The sequence below is a fragment of the Schizosaccharomyces cryophilus genome (assembly GCF_000004155.1).
Source record: "Schizosaccharomyces cryophilus OY26 unplaced genomic scaffold supercont4.4, whole genome shotgun sequence".
NCBI lineage: Eukaryota > Fungi > Ascomycota > Schizosaccharomycetes > Schizosaccharomycetales > Schizosaccharomycetaceae > Schizosaccharomyces > Schizosaccharomyces cryophilus.
In genome coordinates, this window is record NW_013185627.1 from 61,580 (window position 1) to 88,624 (window position 27,045).

The 27,045-nt window shown below is 37.0% G+C and overlaps 13 protein-coding genes and 2 non-coding genes across 15 annotated transcripts; 7 read left to right on the top strand and 8 right to left on the bottom strand.

Annotated features, from left to right (window-relative positions):
* Window positions 1-196: 196 nt before the first annotated feature.
* Window positions 197-278, bottom strand: SPOG_16254. Its single transcript has one exon. It is a non-coding gene; the product is annotated as a tRNA-Ser (tRNA).
* A 549-nt stretch (window positions 279-827) lies between these two features.
* On the bottom strand, window positions 828-898 carry SPOG_16255. The gene has a single exon. It is a non-coding gene; the product is annotated as a tRNA-Gly (tRNA).
* Window positions 899-1,184: 286 nt separating this feature from the next.
* Window positions 1,185-1,724, bottom strand: SPOG_02239 (uncharacterized protein). Its single transcript, XM_013168180.1, has one exon. The coding sequence runs from the start codon at window positions 1,602-1,604 to the stop codon at window positions 1,293-1,295; it is 312 nt and encodes a 103-aa protein (XP_013023634.1). The 5' UTR covers window positions 1,605-1,724; the 3' UTR covers window positions 1,185-1,292.
* A 1,688-nt stretch (window positions 1,725-3,412) lies between these two features.
* SPOG_02240 (WW domain binding protein-2) lies at window positions 3,413-5,488 on the top strand. Its single transcript, XM_013168181.1, has 4 exons — window positions 3,413-3,642; window positions 3,699-3,786; window positions 3,846-3,919; window positions 3,973-5,488. The coding sequence occupies exons 1-4, from the start codon at window positions 3,469-3,471 to the stop codon at window positions 4,159-4,161; spliced, it is 525 nt and encodes a 174-aa protein (XP_013023635.1). The 5' UTR covers window positions 3,413-3,468; the 3' UTR covers window positions 4,162-5,488.
* Window positions 5,489-5,525: 37 nt separating this feature from the next.
* Window positions 5,526-7,614, top strand: SPOG_02241 (F-box protein Pof13). Its single transcript, XM_013168182.1, has one exon. The coding sequence runs from the start codon at window positions 6,058-6,060 to the stop codon at window positions 7,267-7,269; it is 1,212 nt and encodes a 403-aa protein (XP_013023636.1). The 5' UTR covers window positions 5,526-6,057; the 3' UTR covers window positions 7,270-7,614.
* Window positions 7,615-7,786: 172 nt separating this feature from the next.
* Window positions 7,787-10,286, top strand: SPOG_02242 (TTK protein kinase Mph1). The gene has a single exon (XM_013168183.1). The coding sequence runs from the start codon at window positions 7,899-7,901 to the stop codon at window positions 9,921-9,923; it is 2,025 nt and encodes a 674-aa protein (XP_013023637.1). The 5' UTR covers window positions 7,787-7,898; the 3' UTR covers window positions 9,924-10,286.
* On the bottom strand, window positions 10,195-12,166 carry SPOG_02243 (sulfiredoxin). The gene is made up of 2 exons (XM_013168184.1): window positions 11,859-12,166; window positions 10,195-11,820 (listed from the first exon to the last, which is right to left on the bottom strand). Exon 2 carries the CDS (start codon window positions 10,904-10,906, stop codon window positions 10,535-10,537), a length of 372 nt encoding a protein of 123 aa, XP_013023638.1. The 5' UTR covers window positions 10,907-11,820; window positions 11,859-12,166; the 3' UTR covers window positions 10,195-10,534.
* On the top strand, window positions 12,075-13,918 carry SPOG_02244 (DUF1776 family protein). The gene has a single exon (XM_013168185.1). It carries the CDS (start codon window positions 12,367-12,369, stop codon window positions 13,438-13,440), a length of 1,074 nt encoding a protein of 357 aa, XP_013023639.1. The 5' UTR covers window positions 12,075-12,366; the 3' UTR covers window positions 13,441-13,918.
* Window positions 13,919-14,044: 126 nt separating this feature from the next.
* On the top strand, window positions 14,045-16,962 carry SPOG_02245 (adenosine deaminase Ada1). The gene is made up of 2 exons (XM_013168186.1): window positions 14,045-14,339; window positions 14,481-16,962. Exons 1-2 carry the CDS (start codon window positions 14,157-14,159, stop codon window positions 16,800-16,802), a joined length of 2,505 nt encoding a protein of 834 aa, XP_013023640.1. The 5' UTR covers window positions 14,045-14,156; the 3' UTR covers window positions 16,803-16,962.
* On the bottom strand, window positions 16,849-17,617 carry SPOG_02246 (F0-ATPase subunit E). Its single transcript, XM_013168187.1, has 3 exons — window positions 17,534-17,617; window positions 17,301-17,478; window positions 16,849-17,159 (listed from the first exon to the last, which is right to left on the bottom strand). Exons 1-3 carry the CDS (start codon window positions 17,555-17,557, stop codon window positions 17,089-17,091), a joined length of 273 nt encoding a protein of 90 aa, XP_013023641.1. The 5' UTR covers window positions 17,558-17,617; the 3' UTR covers window positions 16,849-17,088.
* A 564-nt stretch (window positions 17,618-18,181) lies between these two features.
* Window positions 18,182-19,589, top strand: SPOG_02247 (cell surface glycoprotein). The gene has a single exon (XM_013168188.1). The coding sequence runs from the start codon at window positions 18,535-18,537 to the stop codon at window positions 19,237-19,239; it is 705 nt and encodes a 234-aa protein (XP_013023642.1). The 5' UTR covers window positions 18,182-18,534; the 3' UTR covers window positions 19,240-19,589.
* Window positions 19,590-19,974: 385 nt separating this feature from the next.
* On the bottom strand, window positions 19,975-21,462 carry SPOG_02248 (glutamyl-tRNA amidotransferase; the record flags this gene model as incomplete). Its single annotated transcript, XM_013168189.1, has 3 exons — window positions 19,975-20,317; window positions 20,366-21,191; window positions 21,246-21,462. 3 exons carry the CDS (start codon window positions 21,460-21,462, stop codon window positions 19,975-19,977), a joined length of 1,386 nt encoding a protein of 461 aa, XP_013023643.1.
* Window positions 21,463-22,652: 1,190 nt separating this feature from the next.
* Window positions 22,653-24,114, bottom strand: SPOG_02249 (F0-ATPase subunit E; the record flags this gene model as incomplete). Its single annotated transcript, XM_013168190.1, has 4 exons — window positions 22,653-23,066; window positions 23,112-23,609; window positions 23,664-23,900; window positions 23,971-24,114. 4 exons carry the CDS (start codon window positions 24,112-24,114, stop codon window positions 22,653-22,655), a joined length of 1,293 nt encoding a protein of 430 aa, XP_013023644.1.
* Window positions 24,115-24,397: 283 nt separating this feature from the next.
* Window positions 24,398-26,992, bottom strand: SPOG_02251 (N alpha-acetylation like protein Nat2). Its single transcript, XM_013168192.1, has one exon. The coding sequence runs from the start codon at window positions 26,858-26,860 to the stop codon at window positions 26,369-26,371; it is 492 nt and encodes a 163-aa protein (XP_013023646.1). The 5' UTR covers window positions 26,861-26,992; the 3' UTR covers window positions 24,398-26,368.
* Window positions 24,436-26,192, top strand: SPOG_02250 (chaperonin-containing T-complex delta subunit Cct4). Its single transcript, XM_013168191.1, has one exon. The coding sequence runs from the start codon at window positions 24,466-24,468 to the stop codon at window positions 26,047-26,049; it is 1,584 nt and encodes a 527-aa protein (XP_013023645.1). The 5' UTR covers window positions 24,436-24,465; the 3' UTR covers window positions 26,050-26,192.
* Window positions 26,993-27,045: the final 53 nt, after the last annotated feature.

Sequence of the window (27,045 nt, forward strand, 5' to 3'; positions counted from 1 at the left end):
CTAATCAATAAACATCTAATTTTGTAAACATACAGTTTTAGCTGTAAATGAAAAAAAAATTCTTAAAGTTACATAGTTCCTTTTCATTTGATAAGAAGTGAAAGAGTTACGACCGTAATATTAAATATGATTTCAATTAGAAATGCTTGTTTTAATTGTTGAACCGCTCTTAATAAAAAAGAGCAGAAGAAAAAAACGACACCAGCAGGATTTGAACCTGCGCGCGGAGACCGCAATAGATTTCTAGTCTATCCCTTTAACCACTCAGGCATAGTGTCGAAGGTTAATAGCATAGTAATGCTTACGTATATATTATTCTAAATCTAATTCTTCAGAGTACAGGTTGAGAGTCACAAAGAAATGATAGCATTCTTAAAAGCGTCTATCCTGTTAGAGATGACATATGATTCCAATTCGTTAAAGATTATACTCTATTTTTGTTTGTAAATTATGAAAAACATATTGAATAAATGGAATCAAGGTTAAGTAGAAAGATAGTCAACATTGTTTTTTTTTTTTTTTTTTTTTTTTTGTTTTATTCCTTCTAAAGAACACATGCGGCGATGGCAATGTTAGGGTTTCCTTCTGTAATTAGTAGGAACCATTACGAATCTTGGTATTACACAAAAGTAAGCTACGGCTATAACCCGAATACGAAAAATTTATTTTCTGAGAAGCTGCCATTTGCCAAGTTTTTTTTCTTCCCTGTTTTATAATCTGTACATAACACTTGAATGCGACGTGCATACAATTTTTTCCTTTCATTTAGAAGGTCTATTACTGATAGAAAAAAATGAAGATTCGATTTAAAAAATAATTCAAAAATTTGCTTCGGCCGGGAATCGAACCCGGGTCGCTTCGATGGCAACGAAGCATTATACCACTAAACCACCAAAGCAGCATCATAATAGTACTTTGTGTTAACTCAAGTTTATTTATGTGTAATATGGAATGGTTCAATGGTAAACATGCATTCAGACAGGTAAATTGTGAGAAAAACCAAAGCGATCTTTTCTTTTCTTTTTAAAGTCTACAGTAGGTTCAAACTTCTATGATGTCTTTCAGCTAGACATTCAAATAAACTAGTATCAACTTGATTTGCCCTCAAAGTCAAAACCTTTCAATGCAAAAGCTACGTTCCGGTCTTACTACTACTACACAAAAATGACAGATATTGTTAAAAGCATATCAGTATATTTATACTAAAGCCAGGAAGAGCTGAAGCTAGACGGCACAGCGATTCCCATCAAAGGATTTTTTCTTTGCTACCCATGGTAATTCTAATGATGGACTTAGCAGGTGAATACCCAAGAGCCGGAAACGGAGACATCCAAGTTGTTGCAGCCAGATTGGATCTCTTGTCTCAAGATAGGATCACCAGAGCAATTATCAGTAGCGTAGATGGAGGCAGTGCAAACGCCACGATCGACATATGATTTGATGGAAGCAATATCACGGAACTTTTGGCAGTTGTTCAAAGAAATCGCATAACTTTTACTACCCTTACAGTTGATGTCATCGTAAGCTTGCATTCTCAAGGGGGAGGCAAAAGCAATACCAATCAAGGCCATAATGGCAAAAAATGCGACACTGAAAAACTTCATTTTTCCAAAAAACTAAAGAAGAACCGATAAACAGCTATATATGTTTATGTGAAAGGAATAAATTTGATTATTCAACGTTGTCTCACCAAAATTGAAAAAGGAGGAATGGGGGAAGGAGAAAGAATCAACCCATATTTAAATTTATATACGTGTTGCTATGTCGGTACTTATCCGTGGATGACGAAACTATAAAAGGGTTTGTCGTACGAGATTGTAACTTCGCCTAAAAGTATAAACTGTATTAAATAGACTCTTCCTTACCGAATTTGTTGCAAAGTTACACTACTATAAATGAATGCTCAATGGTATTTATTGATTACAATTGCAAAATTCATATGCCGTTTTGCAAAGTGACTTTCGTCTAATATTATAAAAAAATAAAGATAAATCATCTTTCAAGAAATGAATGGATAAATCATATTCAAACATACTGAAGTTTTACTACTGCATTCGTACTCAGTATAAACATAAGGTTTGAATTAATTCCTAAAAATATCTTACATAAGAAAACTTGGATTATTTTAGTTAAGCCTATATATATGCGTCTGTTAATCTTTTAAGATACTTATGACTGATTTTATAGTTGGTTACTTTATTTTAACGGTAGAATAAGAATTAGAGTCAAAATCAATATTCTCAATAAAAAAGAATTTTGCACATGCTCAATTTACCATTCTTAACGTGTAATATACTAATAATATAGTTTTCCGAGCATTTCATTCACGAATATCCAAAACCATCATTTTAAAGTCAACTAATGTTTAACATTGGTAATGAATTATTTGTTTCAGTTAGGGGAATTTAGTATACTACGATACTTGATTTGCCTACCTTATATATTTATTTTGCATAAAATAAACTCATTTAAACTGGTCGTTTTACCTTGGAAAAAAGAAAAAAAAAAAATCAAAAAAATTAGTATGTTAATTCTTCCTTTGACGACTTTGGAGAGCTTGTAAACGAGACTTCAAGTACAAAATTATTTCAAATAAACATTGGCCAAATCTAAGCGAAACACCCTAATGCTTATTTTATTATCGACATATAACACGACTTCATATATTACCGACTATAAACCGAAGCGTATGTTTGACTGCTCACAATTTACAGTCCAGTGTTTAGCAATGTACCTTTGAAGAAGTTGTTTATGATTATATTTACTGAGAATAGAATTGTAAATTTCTTAATAAATTCCAAATAGGAACCGAAGCAAGTATGACTTCTCAAGTATTGCCATCCAGCAAGGGCGGGACGTGTTGAAGTATTCGTTCTGACGAGGCTGTTACCGAAAAGGGATAATACTAAGGAGTGCTGTAATATTGTTACTTCATGAAAGTGTTGATTTTTCTGCGTCAGTTGTTGTTGTTTACAAAGAAAATGATACTCTAGATTTGAATAGAAGATGCCGTTTTAACTGCAAAGAGTCTTGTGATCAATCCAAAGCCAACCATATACAAGAGAGGCTTGAAGGAAACCTTGATTGAAATGTATTTCTGCTCGAGCCAATCCAACATGAGACGTTGGAGTGTGCATGATTTCTTTAGTGTATTATTTTTTTTTTTCAAATTAATAGTAAATCACTACGCTTTCATTGTAAGGCAAAAAAAAAACAAGTTTCTATGTTTTACGGACTACCGTTCTATATGTTTATAGCATTCAATCTTTAATTTGGTCAGCCCTCTAGATGCAATGCTTATTGTGCTTGCTCGTTTGTTCCCCCCGGGGTCCGTCATCGAATTTTCCACTACTCCATACTGTATATGAGTCTGTTACCTGGGGCGTTACCTTTGCTTGTCTCAGGGCAAACAGGAGATGAGACGACTTGCAAAGAACCTAACACAAACTCAAGAGCACGTCATAAAACATGAGCATCAACTGGGTTACATATAAAGAAGGGTCTTTCAAAGAGCCATTGCTTCTTGAAAATGAATGCGTCTTTTCTCACTACAATGGAATTGCGCTTTCTCTCTTATGCAATCCTCCTTCTGCCAAATCTTGGACCTCCACAAAAGGATGCCTGTATCTTACAAATCAACGGGTACGCTTTATGAAGAAATATATCATTGAAGACTCCTTGCTGATCCTTTTCCCCAGATAATATACATCACTGACGAAGAGAATAACACCTTTGCCGATTTCCAAGTACCAATCAGCAATATAAAGGATACCAAGCTGAATCAACGTATGATGATCAAACCACAATCTTCTTTCCTTTTGTGATGCTAACTGCCTTTTGATTAGCATTTTTTGGTGCTAATTACTATTCAGGCGTAGTAATGCCAGTCAAAAATGGCGGAATTCCTTCTGAAGCAGAGGTAGGTACAGGTTATAAAGTTGTACTATTTATTAACAGTACTGTTTTTGATAGGTTAAGTTCCAGTTTAACGAAGGCGGAATCTTTGATTTCGTAGAATGTTGGAATCGGCTATTACAAAGGTATCAGGAAGTTGATAGTGCTTCTCGCGTTCAACATTTGGATCCTTTACCACCTTACCATCGTCCAAGTTCCAGCCAAGACCAGCCTCCCCAATATGATGAAGCAATTAAGCAGGTATAAAATACAATTCCCCTTTGCATTAACTCGTTTCATCCTTATTAAATGAAGCTTTAAATCTTATTGAGCTTCTCGCATGCGGTAGGCAGAGAGTGCTCAAACGTTTTTGTTTGTGCTCCGTTTTTAAGGACCTATGGCTTTTGTGAGAAAAAAGCCAATAACTTTTTTTTCCTATCAACCAGAAAACAAAAAACAAATTGTTTTGTAACATTATAGTTTAATCGTGTTTGCTTTTCTCCTTTTTTTACCGCGGTGTCATACAGATAGCTATACTCGATTTTATATGAACAGACGCAAGTTCGTCTTAATGGTGATTTTGCCAACTTCTTTTTGTTCCTTTTCCTAGATTTCAAGTGACTCTCATCCCTACTTACCGTTTTCTACCCTAAAATTGTGAATCGTTCTTCCTTCCTGTGTTTATGGCCTACTCTATACTAATTTAACCAGCCGTTAGCTTCCCCTGTTAATGTTTCGTAATCATGATGCATATTATTGTTTATATGCTAAAATAGATTATTTTTTCTTTCCCTTTCCAGATTCCTTATTGTATGTGCGTACGAAGAAAGTTTTTGATTGTTGTTATCTGCGAACCGAAACATGTCGACATTTTTATAATCATTTTTATATATAGCCGACTGAATGCTTTGATATCAAATCGTATTTTATTCCAATGTCTTACAATGATTGAATAAAAGAAAGGTGCTATCACTGTTCTAATTTACCAAAAGAAAGCTTGAATAATATTAAGTTTACGACTCGCTTTTTACAGATTTTCTCTGATGAAAATTAATCACCCTCTATTACCCTTTTTGTTTTTTTTTGCCCTTTTTTGTTGTTTTCATTTACTCGAAAGCAAATCAATGAGAATATACTGCAACCGCTTCGTCTTAGTGACACATCTTTCAGAAATGACGGATCATACATTGTGCTTCAATTTATGCAATATATCGATGAATTGTCCTCCGTTTGCGTTAACTCTAATGTTGGATATATACCCCAAGTTGTATAGTGACTGTTGTAAACAATCTTAAACGTCTCAAATTCCAAATCAAGCAGGTTGTAAAGGGGTTCACCGTTTTGTAAATTATAGAAAAACGGCATCACTTCAACAACAGAGAAAGTATACCAAAAGAGTGCTCAGTTTGTATCTTAAAAAGAAGCGGTCACCATTATTTCGGTCAAAAATGAGTTTTGCTGTAAAACGATCTTCCAGAAAATAAGCAATTTCGCTTTTTTATGATGCTATGAGTCTAATGTCTCTTTGAGGGATGACAACTTTAATGTTAGTTCCATGTTTAAATGAATTAATATGTATATATTTCAAAACCGTACTGTAATCAAAAAAGAGTTTTACATAACAAACATGACCGTTAAATGCCTAGCAAGACAATGGTATTGGTCTTACGAATTAAATGACTTTGTCACAGTTTTGAACATGAAAAACAGAGAAGCATGAGATAATTTGAAAGAAGATTTCCGAGAATAAGAAAATGTTTATTAGTTTGAGAACAGTTTGATCCAGATGGTTTACCTACCTTCCTTTGTCTATCCTCTTCCTATATTTCTATTAATCTTACACAATAAGACACTAGTTCATTCCATGTTTGACACAAAGTTATTTTTTCATTCTTTAAAAGAAGCTTCATAGATCTTTATTCACCAATTAAGTGCAGTTTTCAGACCTGAACCTGTATTCTTAAAAACCTCCCAATTCTGAGCGTTCGTAAAAATTGAAGAACAAGGATCCAAAAAAGGACATTTTGAGAAATTGAGTTGAAATTCAGCATTGTGAGAGATAATTCACTTACATCGGTCTGCGTTTTTGGCTTATAAAGGAAATTGGCTCTAAGTTGTAAGTAACCACAATTTAAACCATTTGCTTGCGATATACCTTCTCAAATGGAATTATCTTCTTCTATTTACGACAAAGAGTTGGAGTATACAACGAAAAGCCTGACAGCTCTTTCTATACAGAAACATGAGGGATCTGTTGAGCCGGGCCAAAGTATCTCCAAAAGATTTCTCACTAATCGTGATATTTGGTCTCTCATTGTTCACTACCTTGACGTTTTTGATCTGTACAGACTTATGCATGTCAATCGACACTTCTATCATTGGCTTCAAAAATGTCGTCTAGAGGAATGTCGATTTACAGATGCGAGCCCTACGGAGCTTCCCTACCAAAAAACCATTTCTGCTGCAAATGATGAACTATGGGCTTATGAAAAGCAGTTATATGGAAGACCCTCCATCTTACGGCCGCATATCCAAGATCCATTTGTATGCTCTATGCTTGAAAAATTCCAGGGACTAAGTACTATCGTGCTGGATGGTACCGGCATCAAAAGTTCCACAGTTGCTTTTATTTTATCAAACATACCTACTCTTCGGACGCTTAGTATACGCTGGTGTCAAGGGGTTTCAGTATTAAGCCTTCTTGAGCTTTTGCAAGCTGTAGCAAAAAATAAAGTTTTCTCGCTTGAAAGGTTTTATGTTATGGGTATCGATGGCTTAGAACTACAAAAACCTTTACTACCCGACGGTACAGAAGACGACCGATTAACTAGCAATTGGCATAGTCGATTAGTTGTATTTCAGAGCGCTTTGGATCAAATGACAACGACACATGGACGTCCCATAGAAACTGACGTACACCGATGTCCTTTGAACGCATGCAAAATAGCCGATCAAGAAAGTGAACTTGCAGATTCTTACATGCTTAAAGTACTTCCCCCTTGTGTATATTGCTCACAAAAATGGTCAAAACCACTTTGTCGTTATTGCATTGACCTAAGACGGTGTATGGTTTGCGGTGCCTTTATTTGTCCTTCATGCTTGTCTTTGGATTTTGATTTACAAATGCAAGCATTTGCTCGTCAACATCGTGTCATTTCTACTTTAACAGATATTTACCCTGAACGTGAGGATACCTGCTATCATAAAACCAGAGCCATAAAATGGCACCAGTTAAGTCCGAGATCCCTTGTTTTTCAATTTCAGGAACAAAATCATATTCATCACCGTCGAATTCGTCGAAACCTTCTTCTGAGTGGGTGGTCTTGGCCTTCTGCGGTGAAAGTAATCCTTGCTCAAGAACATTCAAGTCGGTAATTTTTTTATTTCTTTTGAATAAAAATTAAGGTGCCCTAAGCCATCACAAATTTGGTATTTCATTCATGGTAATGACTATTGATTCTTTTTGTTCTTTCTATTTATGTCTAAGTGGACTTGGATACGCGTGTAGTATTGCCGAGAAGTGTCCTCTTTATTTATATTCGAAAATCTAGACTTTCCTCAACTCTGCACCTGGTTTACTCAAATTACTGCTAGATTTGACTCGTCGGATTTCTTCTGTTAGCTGCATTCTCACAAGTGAATTCGAGCTTCAAGTGCCACGAAATCGAAGAAGTACTTGAACAGTTTTCAAGACTATTTAATTTAAAAAATTATACGAAATATGTTAAAATTACTGCTTTAGCAGTTTTCTCAATTAATTTCTATAATCGTAAAATTAATATAATATTTGTTTTAAGTATATTTAACGTAGTTCGGTATGCTTCATTAAAGTCACGCTGAAGAACAGCAAGTAACAGTTACCAGAACCTGTATCGTTTTGGTTTTTCTCCAATTTGTATGCGTTTCAAGAACGATTTAGTTAAGACTTAATAATCACAGTAATATTCAATAATTCAGTAGCAATTCGAGAATATTGGAATGCTTCCTTTCTGCTAATTGGGTATATGTCTAACCGTGATCCACTTGTGACCAATATTGCGGACTTAGTTTCAGATTCCTCGTTTGACGAAGAGTCACTCTCGTTCCTTGAGGATTCAGAGGATCAGGACCTATCATTAAAAAATGACACATTCTCGTCAAAAAGTGCACATTCTGATGGGACAGTCATCAGCGATAATTTGCGTAGAAGGTCCAGTGATGCGAACACAGCAGAAAAAACCTTTCAGGCTCGTATAAAAGAGCCAGAACTGTTTAACTTAACTTCATACGGAACAGCTCCTAATAGAGAGGTGAAGTCTCCTGCTTTCCAACCGATTCGTTCTCATGAGCACATAGTTACCCCTATGCCAGCTCAGAACTCGATGCGCATGCAATCTATGGAGCCACAAGAAAATGAGTCTATGTCAAAAACACATAACAAGACTCCTGGGTCACTGTCGGTCTCTCGTTGGCGTCGAATTGGCCGGATAGGTCTGGGTCCACCAAAACGAGCTGAATATACGTTATCCTCAGATGTCAAGGTTCCATCAGAATTGAAACCTATGAACCATGCCATCGACGATGATAATGATAACGATGTTGAAATGAAATCTTCTGAAAACTCAACTACATCTCCATTTGTGCTTCCTACTCAAGCGTCCAATTTCCCATCTGATATCCAAGCAGGTTCATTGCCTAATGCACATGATGTTCCTATGCGTGCTACGGTTAATCCTGCCCAATTTGAAGAATCGTTATTTGTAAAGCCGCATTTGAAAGAACTTGCTTCCGATAAAAGTTCAGCAATGAAGGCACCTTCTGTACCTTTGCAGCATCGTTTTGATCAGCAAGAACAATTACATGGGCCACCTCCGAAAATGAACTCTTTGGTGGATCCTTCTCACAACAATGGCATACCCAAGTTTCTTCAGGATGTAGCAACGGTTGCTAACCTACCGTTTATCAAATTAGGGATTGTGGGTAAAGGTGGCAGCAGTACAGTGTTTCGAATTTATTCACCTGAGAATGGTCGATTGTATGCTCTCAAAGAAGTTAGTTTTTTACAAGCTGATTATTCGACGATTCAGGGCTATAAAAACGAGATTGCTCTTTTAAGAAAATTATCGGGGAACGATCGTATTGTAAAATTATATGCTGCCGAAGCAAACAATTCAATTGGGCAATTAAATATGGTAATGGAATATGGGGAGACTGACTTGGCAAAACTCCTAAATAAATATGCAACTAAACCAATTAACCTCAACTTTATACGAATGTATTGGGAGCAAATGTTGCAAGCAGTTCAAATCGTCCATGAGCAAAACATTGTTCATTCAGATCTAAAACCTGCTAACTTTCTTTTGGTAGAAGGAAGTCTTAAGCTTATCGATTTTGGCATTGCAAAAGCGATTGGGAATGATACTACCAATATTCATCGAGACTCGCATGTGGGAACTATCAATTACATGGCACCAGAAGCATTGACTGATATGAATGCAAATACAAACTTAGGCGTGAAGCTAGTTAAGCTAGGAAGGCCGAGTGATGTTTGGAGTTTAGGCTGTATTCTATACCAAATGGTTTATGGAAGAGCACCTTTTGCTCATTTGAAGATGATACAAGCAATAGCTGCAATTCCTGATGAGCGGCATCAAATACAATTTCCTGAAATTGCCGTTCCTCCTTCCGCAAACTTTGAACCGTCCCCTAATGTGCATGCACATGGTGTGGTCGTTGGACCCGACTTAATGGATGTTATGAAACGATGTCTGCAACGAGACCAGAAAAAAAGGCTAACTATTCCGGAGCTATTAATGCATCCCTTTTTAAACCCCGTCCCTTCTTTCCCTTCACATAACCCTCAACGGAATTCCCTTTCCTCGCCAGATTCCAATACTCACTCGAAGCTAATGACAGCAATGTCGGCCTCTCAGTTGTCCATGATTATTGAAAGGTCTATAGAACTCAGTAAACGAAAGTCTTTACCCAAGGAACTTATTGACAGCATGGCGTACGATTGTATAAGTAACTTGCAAAAGATGCCTCGCTAGAAGAATGACAAAACTATGTATCTATTTATGAAAGGTTTCGGCTCACTATCTTTAAATTTCGTTGAACGTGATTTAATTAAGGCTTTTTTTTGAGATTTAATGAACGATTTAGCATACATTTCTTTCTTTTCTTAATGAATTTTCCCCTTTTAAACAGAGAAAATACATATATATTTTTCGTTAACCGTTGTTTCAGTAATTTGAAAAGCTACTTGGCAAAGTTGGTTTCCTTGACTATGTTTTCGCTTTTGAAGAAAAAAAAAAAAAAGTATACAAATCATCAATATGACTAAAATACAACCGTCCTGTCGATTTCCTTTCAGACCGCTATTTTAACATTGTAAGTAGCTAAGTATCTTTGCGATCTTGTTTGTCTCATCTAATAAAGATGATTTTATTATACATTACAAGAATGTTTCCATAAATAATTCTAAAGCATAAACAAAAATTTGTAACAAGACAAAATAAAACAAGGTACAAAGGTCAAAACAACTTAAAAAATGAGGATTTTCAGCAAGAAATTAGGGTTTTATAATTTGGGTCTCCATCTTAGCGAAAAAAAGGATTGATAAATGTCAACAAAAACAAATATTACTTCCCTTTCACTTCCTTTAGTTATCTAAATACTTATTCGCAGAGGCACCCAAGTACAAGCGCAAGGTATTAGGAGAACAGTTTACCAATTTACAGCGAACCTTTTGCTTTCCAGACTCGTCATGAGCGCGTAGACGATGGCATCCACCAAATGCAAAGTAATAAGTTCGACCACTTTTCTTAAAAGTCAATACATCAACAGGAGGCAATTCACCTTTTGTAAGGTCTCCTGGATTAATATTGCAAGTAGCAGGAGGCACATTTCCATCCATTGTATCTTTCATACTGTTGACTTTTTCATAGTCCAAAACAGGAGGAATCGGGCGAATGATTTCAGACATGTCTAGGTAGACAATGTTGTTATTGCTAGCTGTATGAATCGAACTCATGGTTATTGTTAATCTGCGGTTTCGAATATGATGATATAAGAAAGTCAAAAAGAAAGCAAGGTATCCTTTGTTTACTTGTGAAGTGTAGCGAAGTAACGATCACTAATCAGATAACCTTTAGCTGTGGTGTAGTTCATGTGGGGAAGAAATCCGAAGCCTTTAAATTTACTCTAGCAAGGACAATGACGTCAGTCATTCTTTGTCAGATAACGTGGCCAGACAAATTCTGTGTCAGCAAACGAACCATATTACCTAATTTTATAGCGTCCCATAAGACGTTGGGATGCAGAAAATAAATTACGGTATTGATGTTATCCCTCACAATTTAGGTTTTTTATGTAAACAATAGGTAGAATTCAATGTAAACAAAAAACGAAAAGATAATGGAAATCAGCAAAGGAGAATGATGGTTTTGTTGAGTTTTCTGAACAGTCAAGTCATAGGAGCGATGAGACCAATACCAACTATGGAATTGGGTGGAAATTCAAGTGAAGTGATGATCAAGTAGCAAAGAAACCGAAGAGCTTGCTTCGTTGTATTATTCCATAGCTCATCCAAAGCTCATTTAAAAAACCGTTTCAATCCAGGGTGCTGAATATGAAATTTGGTCTGATGGATGTATTTGAGCTTTGAGCTGGTAAACGGTTCCATCTGTAAACAAGAAGATTTTTTTAAGTACGAAGAGGTTATTATAAAGAAAAAGTTTGCTTTTCTTTGCCTCTCGTTGGTATCTTCAGGACACTGTAGATTTGTCGCATCAGGGAATGTGTTGGATAGCTGGGTAGAACAAAAAAGACAGGACATAGACGTCGGTTCTTGAAAAATATAATAAAGGTACTTTTGTTACAGCTATGCTTGTTTCTGGTGGAACCTGCCAATATGAAAAGACCGGTCGCCACGGTCAACTTCCGATGCTTCTAGTGAGTGAGTGAAATTGTAAGAACTGACATACTTTTTCATGTTAGACTTCATTTTTGTAAACTCATACTTCTTCTCATCTCAAGTTTCTTTCTTTTAAGCAGAAAAGCTTCTCATGGCTGACCTGAAGCATAAAAGAGAATCATTAATAAAACCAAATAAAGATCATTTCGAATTGTAAAAATCAGTGTAATAAGGCTAATCACATATCCACCTTGACTCATTCAGTTCCTTCTGGTTTTGATATCATTTTACTAATTCCCACTCCCAACTCTCGTGAACAGTACCAAATTGGAGTAAGCGTTTGACGATCTGTTAGTTTAGTCCTCTTTATTATCTAAAGTAAGCTCTCTTGTTTTTTTATTCATCACTTCTTATCTGTTTTCTTCGATTTACCGCATATTTGAATTTGAAGTCAATTGACGTTCTGTATTACCGCATCCACCACAGCGATTATAGTTTTCAAAGTTTTTATAACTTTTTAAGCCTTTTGCATTGATTTTGATAGCAAATTTTTGACTTATTTTGCTTATTTTCTGACAATGAATCCTGAACGTTGGGCGGCTGATTTGTTTGGCAATGTTAAAGACTTTAGTCTACATGTGCTAGACTTTGTCCATGAAAAAAGTACTTCTTCAAACCCACCTGCTGCTCCTCCTGTCAAACCTCTGGGCAGTCAATTTGTTTCCTTCATGAACCGTAATAGAGTCTCCGTTGGTTTGGGTTCTGCTGCTATATTTCTTGCTGGTCTCTCCTATTACAAGCGCTATGACTACGTGAAGAAACGTCGAGCTCCTCGAGCTCCTAACCACCAGAAAACCCAGGTGATGGTGCTTTCGGCCTGGAATTCCTTAGCTTCCATTATTGCACACGATTTGGATCGCCGGGGCTTCATCGTCGTAGTTTTGGTTCGTGATGCTTCGGAGGCTGCTACCGTCTCTATGCAACAGCGTCCTTACATTCAATCGTTGATTGTGACTCAAAACGAAGCAGTAGAAAGATTTTTATCTTCTTTTTCGAACCAAAGGGGTCCCAAAGAATATGCTCTTCGTCTTCGTGGTCTTGTGCTTGTTCCAACTGGAGATTCTTTGTACACGCCAATTGAAAATATTGGAAAAGATGCTTGGTTCCATGCCTTTCAACAACTCGGCGAATCTTTTGCCAATGTTTCTCGTCTAATTCCAGTGCTAAAAGATCAAAAGTCCAGAATTATTGGCTTGTCCCATGGAATTCTCTCCGCATATGAACCTCCCAACTATGCCATTCCTTCTATCCTTTCTTCTTCCATTGAAACCTTTTTACATACCTTGAAAAGAGAAAGTGGCCTTCGTGTTGTTTGTATAAAACTTGGTAATCTCAGCTTTTTGAACTACGATCATTCTAGTTCCCCTGCTTCTGGCGTCTATCCACCGGCTGTTTGCACAGAGCGCAAAGTACTAAACAAAATTTTTGATTGCTTACTTGATTTTTGGAGCACTCCTAATCGTCACGTCGGAAGCCGTACCTTTTTCTTAATTCATATTTCTCATTTTCTTCCTACTTGTGTTTTGGATGTAATGTTTTCCTTTTTTCATAAAACCAAACATTTGTCCTGCGCATTAGTAAAACGAGTTTAATACGCCTATGCCTAGGTTGTATTAAGGTATGAATTTTGAAAGCTTTCTTCTTATGTCTTTTTAGTGATGATGACTTAGGGCTCATATACTTTTTTAGTATTGAATCAATTATTAATTTTCTCTTCAATGTACATTCATGTGCTCAAGTCTGTCCTGATATCGCAGATGCATTAGCTTAGACCCTACCTATTTCGCTGTGTGCTGTTTCCCGTCGTTACAAAGCAATTCTATCACAACTATAGCGTAACATTAAGTTTTATCTGAAACCCTTTATGAAAAGACATTCACCTCTCGTAAATTGTTCTTCATTACAATTCATTCATCATGCTCTATAGATACTCGAATATAGTAAGCTTGTGATAGAACATGGCGAATTTCAGGTGCTCTACCCACTATTTCATTGTCAGTCAATTCACTTACTCTTATAAATAATCTCACACCATTAATGTTACTACACACATAATAAAAAAATGTCGCCTCTTACCTTTTCCTTATTTATTTACTTCTTTCTTACTTCTAAAGTCTCTTTGCAGTATGCACAACGTCGGTATAATATTTAAAGATATCCTTCCATTTCTTTAAATATTGAAGGCATTGATACATACAGCTTGCAACAAATTTCTTGGTTTCTACCAAAAGGTAAAGTTATCTTTTAGTGGTAGAATTTACCTTTTATAAAAGCTGTTTATCTTTTTTTTAAGCAAGGAAAAGATTCAATGATCCCACAATTTAACCAGGACGAAAACCAGAATGTTGACACAGCTCAACAACAAGCCTTGAAGCATTATATAGCCAAACCAAGAGCGCTAGAGGATGAAGACGAGGGTGATTTAAACCCAGGAATTTCTAGTCTAGATACTCCGTATTTTGATTATGCCTTTGAGCGTTCTTTAAGACAGGTATGATATATTTCGTCCGGGAGCTGTGAGCAATATTTACCAATAAAGCTATTAAGTGTATCTTAAAGAAAGAAAAGGTGCTTTTTTAGTTCCCGGATGTAGATGGTATAGAAAGCAGTAATCTGACAAGCTTTTATTTAGCAAGATGCCAAGTACTTGGCTATGAATAGCTCTCAAGGGAACCGGGGAAGTTTCTCAAGTTCCCAACCTTCTCGTAGACAGACAAACGAGCTGGATCCCGCTCAAGTCAACCAGGATATAAAAAATTCGAAGACTGGTCCTGATAGCTCAAAATTACTAAACCCCAAGCTGCAGGAAAAAGTCAATAATATTCATATGCCCCATGTCCAACAAGGAAACGATGCTTTTGTTTCCAATACCGGAGGTCCTGAGCAAGACCCCGGCAACATGGAAACAAATGATCCCTTATTTTCAGACGAACTGGCTGAAATATACATGTCCATTCACAAATGCATGGACATGCGTCACAAATACATTCGCATTAGTTTACAAGGAGAGTTAGATAACCCAAGAGACGACGAGTCTTGGAATATATATCCCTCTGCAAAAGAAGGTGAAGAGGAAGAAGAATTTTGTTTTGAAAAATGCGAGATCCCAGGAATAGCCAACGAGATGATGTTTCATCTCGACCACCAGGGTATTTATCAGGTTTACGAAAATGAAAGTGCCTATTTGGCCAGTACCCCTTCCTTTCATGTGCCAACCATTCGCGATTATTACATGGATTTAGATTTCCTTCTTTCAGCATCCTCTGATGGTCCCAGCAAATCTTTCTCGTTTCGAAGATTACAATACTTAGAGGGGCGTTGGAATATGTACATTCTCCTGAATGAGTACCAGGAACTTGCGGACTCTAAGAAGGTGCCTCATCGTGATTTTTACAATGTTCGTAAGGTGGACACACACGTTCATCACTCTGCCCTTGCCAATCAAAAGCACTTGTTGCGTTTCATCAAGGCTAAACTTCGCAAATCCCCCGACGAAAAGGTTATCTGGCGTGATGGAAAGTTCTTAACCTTACAGGAGGTATTTAACTCGCTAAAATTAACTTCCTATGATTTGAGTATTGACACTCTTGATATGCATGCTCACGCAGATACCTTTCATCGATTTGACAAATTCAATTTAAAATACAATCCAATTGGCGAATCGCGTTTGCGTACTATTTTCTTAAAAACCGATAATGATATTGAAGGTCGTTATCTTGCTGAACTGACAAAGGAAGTTTTTACTGATCTTTGTACTCAGAAATACCAAATGGCAGAATACCGTATTTCCATTTATGGACGCAACAAGAATGAATGGGATAGGCTTGCGGCTTGGATCATCGATAATAAACTCTACAGCGCTAATGTGAGATGGTTAATCCAAGTTCCTCGCTTATACGATATTTACAAAAAATCTGGTATTGTACACAACTTTGAGGAGGTTGTCAGAAACATTTTCGAGCCTCTTTTTGAAGTTACCAAAGACCCATCTAGTCATCCTAAGCTGCATGTTTTCCTGCAGCGAGTAGTCGGGTTCGATTCTGTGGACGATGAAAGTAAACCTGAACGTAGAACTTACCGCAAATTCCCATTCCCAGCTCACTGGAATATCGGGTTGAATCCTCCTTACAGCTACTGGTTATATTATATGTACGCAAATATGACAAGTTTAAACGTTTGGAGAAAAATGAGGGGCTTCAATACATTTGTTTTACGTCCTCACTGCGGTGAAGCAGGAGATACCGACCATTTGGCAAGTGCATTTTTGCTTAGCCAAGGTATCGCTCATGGGATTTTGTTACGAAAAGTTCCATTTTTGCAGTACCTTTGGTATTTGGATCAGATTCCAATTGCTATGTCTCCTCTTTCCAATAATGCTCTATTTTTGGCGTATGATAAAAACCCTTTTATCTCTTATTTCAAACGCGGTTTAAACGTTAGTCTTTCGACAGATGATCCACTTCAATTCGCCTTTACGAGAGAGCCCTTGATTGAGGAGTATGCGGTAGCAGCTCAAATTTACAAGCTTTCTAACGTCGACATGTGCGAATTAGCAAGAAATAGTGTTTTGCAATCCGGATTTGAGCGTCAAATTAAAAGTCGATGGTTAGGTCCTGATAAGCAGGACATTGATCACACAAATGTTCCTATAATTCGTCTCTCATATCGCGCTTTGACGCTGAGTCAAGAGATTAATCTTATTAATAAGCATGTTCAACCTACTCCTGTTACATCTCACCATGACTTGGGGGATCTAATTAGAAAATACGATAAGCTTACTGCCTCTGAACAACTTTCGAGTTCCCCAAACACAAACGAAGCAACGATCGCCAGTAAAAAGTCTGCACATGAAGGACCGGACCATGGAGCTTTCTTTCCTGGGTTGAGCGTTATTTCGGAGCGTCGTCGAAGGAAGGAAAGTACGACGAGTGCTAGTCCAGACATGAAAGATTAAAAGTGGAATTTAATGGTGTAATTATGTGAATTATATATAATTTTTTGTGGACTCTTAATACAGTTACTAATAATAAATAAAGGTTTCAACATGAAAATGGTTATTGGGTTTGTTTTTTAAAAACCGCATCTTTTGTGAAACATGTTTTGACTTTGTAGTTTCTTTCTCTTTTGAAGAGATATGATGACATTTACAAAAGTGAAATTGATTCAGTCATGGCACTACTGTCTGCTTGACGGACTTTTGTATGAGTTACTATTTCCTTCTTCCAAAAGTTTACGTCCATTTAAGCGCCTTTTTCAAGTCGAGCTAAATAGGCTTCCAAGTTGTCTGCATCCAAAGTCAATGACGGACTCTCTAACAATCCTGATTAGTATATTAATTCACGTAAATAACAATGAGCCATGGAAAAGCACAATAAAATGAATCAACAAAATAGACAGATTTTCCATTTCTTTGATAGATCGCGTCGTCTGGCTTATCTTCCTTCCTTCATACCTGTTGGAGGTTGCAAGGGCTCCTTGCTACGGGCATAAGCTGCCTTAGCATCCTCGATTAAAACTTGTTGTTGATGATATTTATGCTCAATTGCATGCTGCTTTTCATTCTTGACATGGCTTCGATACTCAAACCAACCTATGCCTAAACCGGCAGCCAAAGCTGACCAGCGCAATGTCTGCTTACCATTAACATCGTTTCTAAAGTTACAACGGATGAATCACTTTTCCTACCTTTAAATTAAGAGAACCTATCATTCCGAATGGATTACAAAGGAGAGAGGGGGACGGAGAATCCGTAATACTGGGAGATACTCAACTGGATATAAACTATACGGATGTGAAACGCAATTGCGGTATTTATATTTGTATGATAAATGGTTTTAGCATGATATTATATTATAAGTATCAGAAAACATTTAATCCATAACAATAACGAGTATATCGTTTTACGAAGTTATCTGAATTAAGACGATAAGTACAAATGGAAATGCAGATTGAAAGAGTGCCATTAGTCTCTTAATAAACAGTATAGAAGAATGTTACAAAAAAAATCTCTATGGTTAGGAAGATTTAGTTGGTTGAACGATTCACCTTTGTTATTTTTTCATTTCAATTCGTTAACTAGACATGTGGACCATTGTATGCATGTAGTAAATAAACGTTCAATGAAATCCCAATTCAGCAATACAGAGTCTCATTCTTTATGCTTCGGGCAATTACATTTGTACTTTATGCCTAACACATGTACTGTGTTTGTTTATGTGCTTGCTACTCATTACCTAAGTGCCAGAGCAAGCCTTAATATTACTATAAACTATTTGGCAATAATTATACTATGGAGTATATGACTTAATATCAATGTTAATAAACAAACAAATTGAGAAAACACTGAAAGATTAAAAAATCATCAAGGATTTAGTTAAAGTTTATTGTTTGTTTATTTCCCAGTTTTAGATTACTATATAAACGCCGTTCTTCTCACACAAAATCTTCAGTTACGAAGATTTTGCTGGCAGAGGATAATAGACGTGTTTAATCACCAGAGACGTTACTAAAGATATATCACTCCAGATATTTAGTAACTTAACTTAATTAAGAGTATTCAACTTGACGATTCAAGCATTTACAACTGTGTTCCACTTACACTCTCATTACTATACGGAGTATTTTCCCGTGACAATTACCTAACAACCTACCTTCTACCAGCGTGAAAGAAACTTGAAATAATTAGCATGTCTATCACAAGCAATGAACTCAATGAAATATTTTCCAACAATTTTAACGTTCCAATCCCCACTGAGCCCTCATCAAAGGAGGGAAAAAGATTCTTGAAGGATTATGATATCGCCAGCAGAAAAAGAAAACTTGAAGACGACATTGAAATTAACGAGAAACAAAAAGGTTTCCAAAAAATAGTCGATGAATGGACAAGGTCGGAAATGTCAGTCGAAAGTCAAGAACAGCCTCCACTATGGTATCAAAGGGAAAAGGAGGAACAGACGAGAAATTTTAATCTACTGTTAAAGGGCGTTAATCAACTGCAAAGGAATACGGAAACCTTACAAAGGAGCATGGCTACTATGCAGTCAAGCATGGTTACTATGCAGACAAGCGTCGATACTTTAACGGGCAAGGTCAATAGGATCGATATCCGTTCCGTACGCATGGAGAACAAGGAGTTGAGACGAGCAGGTTATCCAATCATGGAAGTGCCATTTCTGGAGGGCAATAATCCAGATTCAGAATTACCTAGGATTACTTGTACTCAAGACATCGATCGCTTGTCTAAAGATGAATGTATTAGGTACTTAAATGGCTATGGAATATCATTTAACGCAAATGAAACTATTGCTCTGAAAAAGAAGCTTGCTAATGCTGTTGGTTTGGTATTGGACTTCGATAAAGACTATTCTTTCTCAGGGTTTTCAAATCTTTAATTATAATTTTTCAGTTAAAATGTACGTTTAAAGCATATATTTATTATAAGCAATGAAATGATCGCTTTTCAGTCGCTCTGCTTATGACATGAAATCAAGACCAAGACCAAGGAAGAACATATAAAGGTAATAGTTATGAAAATTCTGATACGATCAAACACTATGTTGCAATGTGGGTTACAAATTAATATGGCAAGTTATGACTGTTTGTGCTTTCTGTGCTTCCAATGTTGTTAGTGATACTTAATGAGAGAAGTACTTAAAGAGTAATTCTAGTGTGAATTCACAGAGCTGACTAGCAATTGTACAAGGATTATCATCTCGCCTGCCTACTCTAGGATGAAACGTCGTCACATAGAACTTTGGCTTTTACGTAGAGATTTTTGTAGATGAAAACGTGTCTTTTTGTTTTCTTTAAGAGAAACATGTGAAGCATTTTAACCTTATTGAAGTACAACAATCATAACATACATTTTTAGCTTTCCCATTCATGAATTTGCTGTACTGGCACTATATTAACTCCAAGATAGAAAGAAAACGAGGACACTTAAACGAGGGTGATATCAAAACTGTATATTATTCAAATACTAGTCCTTTGCTCCTGAGCTTATCCGTCTAAACCAAAACCGTATTATAATGCAGGATTAAACAAGATTATTCTGCAAAAATACCGAAAAACCACATTCTATATTTTATTTGATTATATGACCCTTTTTTTTTAGTTAAGAGTATAAATTAAGTGAAACGTTTGGAGAAAGATAACAAAGATTCATCATCACCATATTGAGCAATTAATTGCATTCCCATTGGTAAGCCACCGCATACCTTGCCAAAAGGAATACTAATAGATGGTAAACCTGCTAAACTTGATGGTACCAACATGCTGTCTGACAAAAAGTCAGTAGGAGTACTTGCTCCAATCGGCTGACTTGGTTTTAAAAAGGAGGGTGTAACAATGAAGTCAACATCACCAGATGGATCTGATGCTTGTAACGAAGGAATTCTAAAGGATCTATTAAATTCCATTTGAACAGCTCGTCTCATAAGCTGAGCTTTTTGATTTATGCGGTTGTCCTTTCTAAACGAAGAATGTTAGCATGAATCGTGATCTTCACAGAGAACGTACCCAAAAGATAAAGAATATGCACCAATTAGTAAGCGTTTTTGGACCTCTTGTCCCATAAGATGGGTTCGAGGATCTAAACCGTCAGGATATTTACCTTGTTGTAACTGAGATCCAAAAATGGGATTGCTAAATCGAGCCAAATTAGCAACACCCTCAGCATAAGCCAAAGCTGCGTAAATGCTTAAACCATATAGGGAATTAGGAAGTTGAATTTCACGAATCTCACAACCTTGTGACTTCAACAAGGAAATAAATTCATTCCATTTGCATAAGACCTCTGGATGGGTTTCAGCAATATTCCAATTCGTTGGTACTCCAATTACTATAGCTTTTTCTGTTGACTTAAATTTTTTACAATGCTCATCGATCGTTTTACGCCATTGTAATGACAAACACGTAGCATCTTTGGAATCCGGTTGATTCAGCACATTGTACACTGTTTGTGTACTTTCAACATCCTTAGTAACAATTCCGACAGTATCCATGCTATGCGCAAATGGGATAACGCCATAACGAGAAATTCGTCCAAAAGAAGGTTTGAAACCGACGCATCCGACATATGCAGCAGGTAGGCGTACTGATCCTCCTGTGTCTGTACCGATGGATGCAAAAGATAAATCAGCAGCGACGGATGCGGCACATCCACCAGAGCTTCCACCAACCTGGTATAATTCATCTTTAACCTGTGGGAATGCTGTTCTCCCATGTAAATTGTTATGGGTACTTGTTCCCATTGCAAATTCATCCATATTTGTCTTGCCAATAATTACTCCACCGTTTTTTTCGAGATTCTCCACTAAAGTAGCTTCAAAAGGAGATACATAATCTGATTGTTAGTCTTTTATTACCTTCAAGGTCCTCATTCCAGGCAAACTCATACCACTCAAAATCTCAGAACTGGCTGAAGTAGTCCAATATTTTGTACACATATTTTCTTTTACAGTAATCAGCTTTCCGCCTAAGGGAAGATTCCGTTTGACAGCCAAGTCTTTTATTACATCTTTGATGGATTCAGCTGTATGAAAAGAAGTTAACGAATTGATCTCGACATCTTTTGACGCTAAAGATGCGCAATTGTCTAATAAATATTGATCCATTCGATACAAAATGCGTCGGTTTCTAACAAAAAGGCGTTGGATACGACCTTCAATGTTGTAAAATTTTCTTTTCCAAAGCTGCTTGTAGAATAAATCATGTTACCTAGCAACTTGTCACCTGTGAGTCATTCCTGAAATGTTTATTTACAAAAGTAGATTCTCTCGATGAACCGATGTTAAAGGAATAAAAGAAGAATCTGTAAAGAAATCTATTACGGACGAAGAAAGAAAAGTAAAAGTGCTCACCCTTGTTGAGTGTGTACATTTACACCTTCGAAATCCTTTCAGTCATTCATCTAGTAATTCAATAGTATGCTAAATTTTGTATTCGGACTCTACTTATCATCCTTGACTTGTAATTAAGTCTTTCCAAAAGCACCAAATATAAGCAATATCTCAAGAAAGCAGTTGATCGATGGAATCGTCTCCTTGAAGGATTATCTCTATAAGAACAGTAGTTGTCACAGAAATAAGACACTGCCAATAGTATGCGACGAATGGTTCCATTTCATTGAAAGAAAAGTCAAATTTCTGAGTAGAACTCTTCCAGGTCTTCAAGATGAATTTTCCTATATTCAGGAAAATGGTAAAGAGAGATGAAAAGATAAACCGCATAAGCATCCAAGTGATATTCTGTTCCAACTCTAGTTAGATGTACACAATTCGAACCTAGAAATTAGCTAGCCCTATGTTTAAACTTGAGAACTGTATTGATATCTACATTGTAGCTGTATATAGATGTCACCTAGAAGCAGCAACTTAGAGTTACAAAATTCAAGACAAATATACAAACAGAGACTGTACTTCTCGTCTATACATAGCAAAAAGGAACCCGGTAGCCCTACCCTGTAAACAATAGTTTCATCCCTTTAAGAGAGTATTCTCATCGTATCGTAAAAAAGACGTATAAGTATAAATATTAGTATGATGATTAGACTCAACAAAATTCATAAGCCTCCTTTCAAAAATAACCTATTCCGCTATAATAAAGAAATTTGTTCCGTTTATTTCAATGTTAACATCTATATTAATTCAAATATTGTTCCAATAATCCCAATTTTTTCCTGACCGTAAATGTCCAACCATTTTTCAAATTCCATAGTACCCCTTTTCTAGTGCAGCCGTACCTTGCCAGTAACTTCAATCAATAATCCCATTAAAGCAATAAATGACACTTCAAGCCTTATTGATTAAGCCATACGAGAAACAGAATTTTTTTCAGCCTTAGTGGCCAACCAATTAACTAAGGTTTCTGAGGTTATGGGAGACCCTTTTTTAGAATACGAAGACAAAACAAGCTCAGCTAACTGCTTTGGGGAAATTGAATAAAATCCGCCTCTTTCTCTTTGCTCGTTGAAAATAGTTGACAGATTAGTGACAACGAAAGATGCTAAAGACCTTAAAGCATCATTGATTATATCCGAAGAAAAGTTCTTCTGAGAGACTATATTATTCCAGACAGAAGTATAATAGGAATAGCCCTCAGGATAGAATAAAAGTGCGCGAGCTTCCGGTTTAGGCAACATATAGGGTTTAGACGTTAGCGTTGCATAAAGAACGTCAAGAAGAGGCTTCATGGAAGAATTCAGTTTTTCAACATATGCCTAGATTGCATTAGCTTAAATTTTTTTGAAATCTCATATATATACCTTAGATAAGTTGATGGGTGGTATATCCGTCTCAGGAACATAAAGATGACCCTCAGGAACTAGTTTCTCATAAAGGAAAAACGTTTCTCCAGCTTTATCGTCAAACCCTCTTACTTGAGTACGCAAAGGGTTACTATTTTCGGTGGGTGAAAACTGACGACGTACTTCAAATTCAATGGCAGTCATCACACTTTGCACAGAAGATAAATTCTCCAGCTCTATCTTAAAAGGTTTTATACCAGAAATAATATTCTTTTGGTGCGATGTTCCTGAAGGACTAGAGATATTCACACTACAATTCATTCCATCGAGCTCCGTTTTATTATTCAAAATCCCTGCATGACAAAGAACCATTCGTAACTTACGTAAAAGGGCACCAGTAGTTTGCTCTTCGTGTAGACATGGAGGTACAGTAATTTTTATCACTGGTGATCCAGCACGATTAAAATCCAGGAAACGCTTGGTAGGATGACTCGCCTGGATTGACTCTATAGCATCCTATGTTGAAAGGTTGTTAGTCTCAAAAGAAATATATATATGGCTAAATCATACCTGCTCCAACTGTATGGACTGAATAGGAATACGCATATCTTCAACCTCATCCAAATCTTGAGAGAGGTCTATGAATCCATTTTCTCCCAATGGCATCTCATGTTGGGTGATTTGATAACCAGCTAGCGAATCAGGATGAAAGACTAACTTTCGATCAAATTGACAAATTGGCGCAATATCGCAGTTGAGTGCCAGCGCTCCTTGAATAGCAAGCCTTAAAGCTTCTGGGTTTAGAGACTGTTGGTTTCCTAGTTAGCAAAGAGCACATATTTAGACTAAAATTTTGTGATTCTGTAAAAATTCATACCGGCATAGACCCAGGAAGGGCCGCGTCAAAGAAAGCCACAGAAGAATTTGGCGTTTCATGCTTTACACTTGCAGAACTAAACAACTTCTTGGCTGTCGCCAATTGGAAACGAACTTCAAGGCTGATGTAGATATTCCAATTCATGATGCTCCAAGTTTTAGGCTATATATCTGATTTCTTAAATCGATTAATTCATGGATTACTCTGCTCCAACTTGTTTACACTGTAAAGCTAAGAGAGCAAAAGTTTTTGACCATCCTGCAACATCAAGCTTGAAAGAAATTGAAGAACCGTATATTAGATAGTGCAACGGTACGTAGGTTTAAAAAATTTGGTAAATACTATAAGGATCTCTACAGTATTACTTTAGTAATTTATAGTGAACTCTTAAGATTCGTTAATGTATGTTTACAAAATCTTTTTTAATTCACTATTATGCAGCTCAGACCTTCTTTAAAGAAACAGCTCAATTCTGCCTTTCCTAAACGAACAACAATGTCGAAAGCTGCAACGTCTCAAGTGGCATTTCAGGACCGAGAAAAGCCTCAGGAAGTTCGCTTGTCGAACATTACTGCTGCGCGCTCCGTTGCAGACGCGATTCGCACGAGTTTAGGACCTAGAGGAATGGATAAAATGATTCAAACCGGAAAAGGCGAGGTTGTGTTAACGAACGATGGTGCTACTATTTTGAAGCATTTGTCAGTCCTTCATCCTGCTGCTAAGATGCTTGTAGACTTGAGTGCAGCTCAAGATGTAGAGGCAGGAGATGGCACGACAAGTGTTGTAGTTTTAGCAGGATCTATGCTTAGTTGTGCAGAGAAACTTTTGAAAAAGGGTATTCATCCTACTGTGATTGCTGAGTCTTTCCAGCGTGCCGCTGAAGTTACTGTTGAATGCATGAAAAAGGGAGCTCTCGATATTGAATTATCAGACAGAGAATCGCTCTTACGTGCCGCTACCACGTCTTTGAACTCTAAAATTGTCTCCCAATATAGCTCTTTGCTCGCCCCTATTGCCGTGGATGCTGTATTGAAGGTGATTGATCCCCGTGTCGCTACAAACGTTGATTTGAAGGACATTCGTATTGTAAAGAAGCTTGGTGGTATTATTGATGACACCGAATTGATTCCTGGTCTTGCATTAACGCAGACTGCTGTGAAAACGGCTGGTGGACCGTCTCGGATGGAAAAGGCAAACATCGCTCTTGTTCAATTCCAACTTTCTCCTCCCAAGCCCGATATGGAAAATCAAATAGTCGTGAATGATTATCGTCAAATGGATAAGATTTTGAAAGAAGAACGTCAATATTTACTCAACATGTGCAAGAAAATTAAGAAGTCTGGTGCTAATGTAATCCTCATTCAGAAATCCATTCTTCGTGATGCCGTCAACGATTTGGCTCTTCATTTCTTGGCCAAGCTTAAAATTATGGTCATCAAGGACATTGAACGTGATGAAGTCGAGTTTATTTGTAAATCCACAGGCTGCAAGCCTATTGCCGACATTGAATCCTTTACTGAAGATAAATTGGGCCATGCTGACTTGGTAGAAGAAGCCTCTTCATCTGGTGAAAAAATTGTCAAGTTTATGGGCGTAAAGAACGCTGGTAAAACTGTGTCAATTCTTTGTAGAGGAGCAAACCTTCTTACATTAGAAGAAGCCGAGCGTTCTCTTCATGATGCGTTGTGCGTTATTCGTTGTCTTGTTAAGCAAAGAGCTTTGATTCCTGGTGGTGGCTCTCCAGAAATTGAGGCTGCTCAGCACCTTTTGGATGTGGCTCGTACGTTGGAAGGGCGAGAGGCTCTTTGCTTCCGTGCATTTTCAGAAGCTTTAGAAATCATTCCCGTTACCCTTGCCGAAAACGCTGGTTTAAGTGCTATTCAAGTCGTCACAGAACTTCGCAGCCGTCATGCAAACGGAGAGAAAACTGCTGGTATCAATGTTCGTAAAGGAATTGTTACAGACATTTTGGAGGAGAAGGTCTTACAGCCCGTTCTTGTTAATATTAGCTCTATTCAGCTGGCTGCTGAGACGACAAAGATGATCATGAAGATTGATGATATAACATTGGCTCGTTAGCATGTATTTGTCATTGTTGCTTATTTTTAATATAAAAATGGTGTTTTGGTAAGAAGCTTCACACAATATATGGTGTTTGTAGTTTTTGTTCCATTCAAATAGAAAATATGTTTTTATTGTACAGAACCGTAATATAAAAAGTTAGAAACAAGATTACCTGTATGGTGAGCTGGGAAAACATTTGTTGGATTGTTTCATTACGATCAAGAGGAGGATAACGAAAAAAGATACATTCTTATTAAAACTCATGCTGTTCTTATTTTTTTCTTCTGGAAATCGTAAAACAAGGAAAACAATTTATGTAGAAGTATGGTTCAATTTATCGTAATCGCATATTTCTGCCCCGGAATCGCTTTACTAGAGGAGGAACAATTGCAGCTGTGATGGGTAAGCGAGCTACAATCAAAGCCTTATGAATCCCATAAGCAACGACCATTTCTGTCCATATGCTAGAATGATACGTTTGAGGCTCATCTGGGGAGGGAACTTCGTTGGGTTCCCAATTGAAGAAGCGACGGAGGCTTCCCACTACCGATTGTTCAATGTAACCAATCTTCTCTGTGCCTAATGTACGAACAAAAGCAAAGGATATTCCAAAATCGATGGCAGAGATGCCTAAGTATACTCCCAGAGCCCACCAGCCATACTTTTTTGTAAGATCCTTCACACGTTGACTGAGGCTTAAACGACCCGTAGGAGCAGATGAGCCCATTGAACGACGCACAGGAAAATTATATAAAGGAAGGATTGGATTTTTAGTCCATGAGAACCGGGATAGACGGAAATTTCGCCAAAAACTGTTGCTGCTCATAGAGATGCTTAACTATAGGAGGGAAACTCCAGCGTAAATTTAAAGGCAGGTAAAAAAGACTCAATTTCTTTTTTATTATTTTTTAAATAGATGTTAGTTTTATTCTCTTTTCTTTTCCAAGAATTGCTTTTCTTATTCGTATAAGATAATAGAGCCATCTTAGGTTATATCCTTCTGAATACCGA

What these genes read in the sequence shown, in the direction of transcription:
- SPOG_02239 (XM_013168180.1), bottom strand. Translation starts at nt 1,604, where the DNA reads ATGAAGTTTTTCAGTGTCGCATTTTTTGCCATTATGGCCTTGATTGGT.
- SPOG_02240 (XM_013168181.1), top strand. Translation starts at nt 3,469, where the DNA reads ATGAGCATCAACTGGGTTACATATAAAGAAGGGTCTTTCAAAGAGCCA. An exon ending in TGTATCTTACAAATCAACGG is followed by an intron (nt 3,643 to 3,698) that starts GTACGCTTTATG and finishes CCTTTTCCCCAG; the next exon opens with ATAATATACATCACTGACGA. An exon ending in GGATACCAAGCTGAATCAAC is followed by an intron (nt 3,787 to 3,845) that starts GTATGATGATCA and finishes CCTTTTGATTAG; the next exon opens with CATTTTTTGGTGCTAATTAC.
- SPOG_02241 (XM_013168182.1), top strand. Translation starts at nt 6,058, where the DNA reads ATGGAATTATCTTCTTCTATTTACGACAAAGAGTTGGAGTATACAACG.
- SPOG_02242 (XM_013168183.1), top strand. Translation starts at nt 7,899, where the DNA reads ATGTCTAACCGTGATCCACTTGTGACCAATATTGCGGACTTAGTTTCA.
- SPOG_02243 (XM_013168184.1), bottom strand. Translation starts at nt 10,906, where the DNA reads ATGAGTTCGATTCATACAGCTAGCAATAACAACATTGTCTACCTAGAC.
- SPOG_02244 (XM_013168185.1), top strand. Translation starts at nt 12,367, where the DNA reads ATGAATCCTGAACGTTGGGCGGCTGATTTGTTTGGCAATGTTAAAGAC.
- SPOG_02245 (XM_013168186.1), top strand. Translation starts at nt 14,157, where the DNA reads ATGATCCCACAATTTAACCAGGACGAAAACCAGAATGTTGACACAGCT. An exon ending in TTGAGCGTTCTTTAAGACAG is followed by an intron (nt 14,340 to 14,480) that starts GTATGATATATT and finishes GCTTTTATTTAG; the next exon opens with CAAGATGCCAAGTACTTGGC.
- SPOG_02246 (XM_013168187.1), bottom strand. Translation starts at nt 17,557, where the DNA reads ATGATAGGTTCTCTTAATTTAAAG. An exon ending in TAGGTTCTCTTAATTTAAAG is followed by an intron (nt 17,479 to 17,533) that starts GTAGGAAAAGTG and finishes AATGGTAAGCAG; the next exon opens with ACATTGCGCTGGTCAGCTTT. An exon ending in GCCCTTGCAACCTCCAACAG is followed by an intron (nt 17,160 to 17,300) that starts GTATGAAGGAAG and finishes CAGGATTGTTAG; the next exon opens with AGAGTCCGTCATTGACTTTG.
- SPOG_02247 (XM_013168188.1), top strand. Translation starts at nt 18,535, where the DNA reads ATGTCTATCACAAGCAATGAACTCAATGAAATATTTTCCAACAATTTT.
- SPOG_02250 (XM_013168191.1), top strand. Translation starts at nt 24,466, where the DNA reads ATGTCGAAAGCTGCAACGTCTCAAGTGGCATTTCAGGACCGAGAAAAG.
- SPOG_02251 (XM_013168192.1), bottom strand. Translation starts at nt 26,860, where the DNA reads ATGAGCAGCAACAGTTTTTGGCGAAATTTCCGTCTATCCCGGTTCTCA.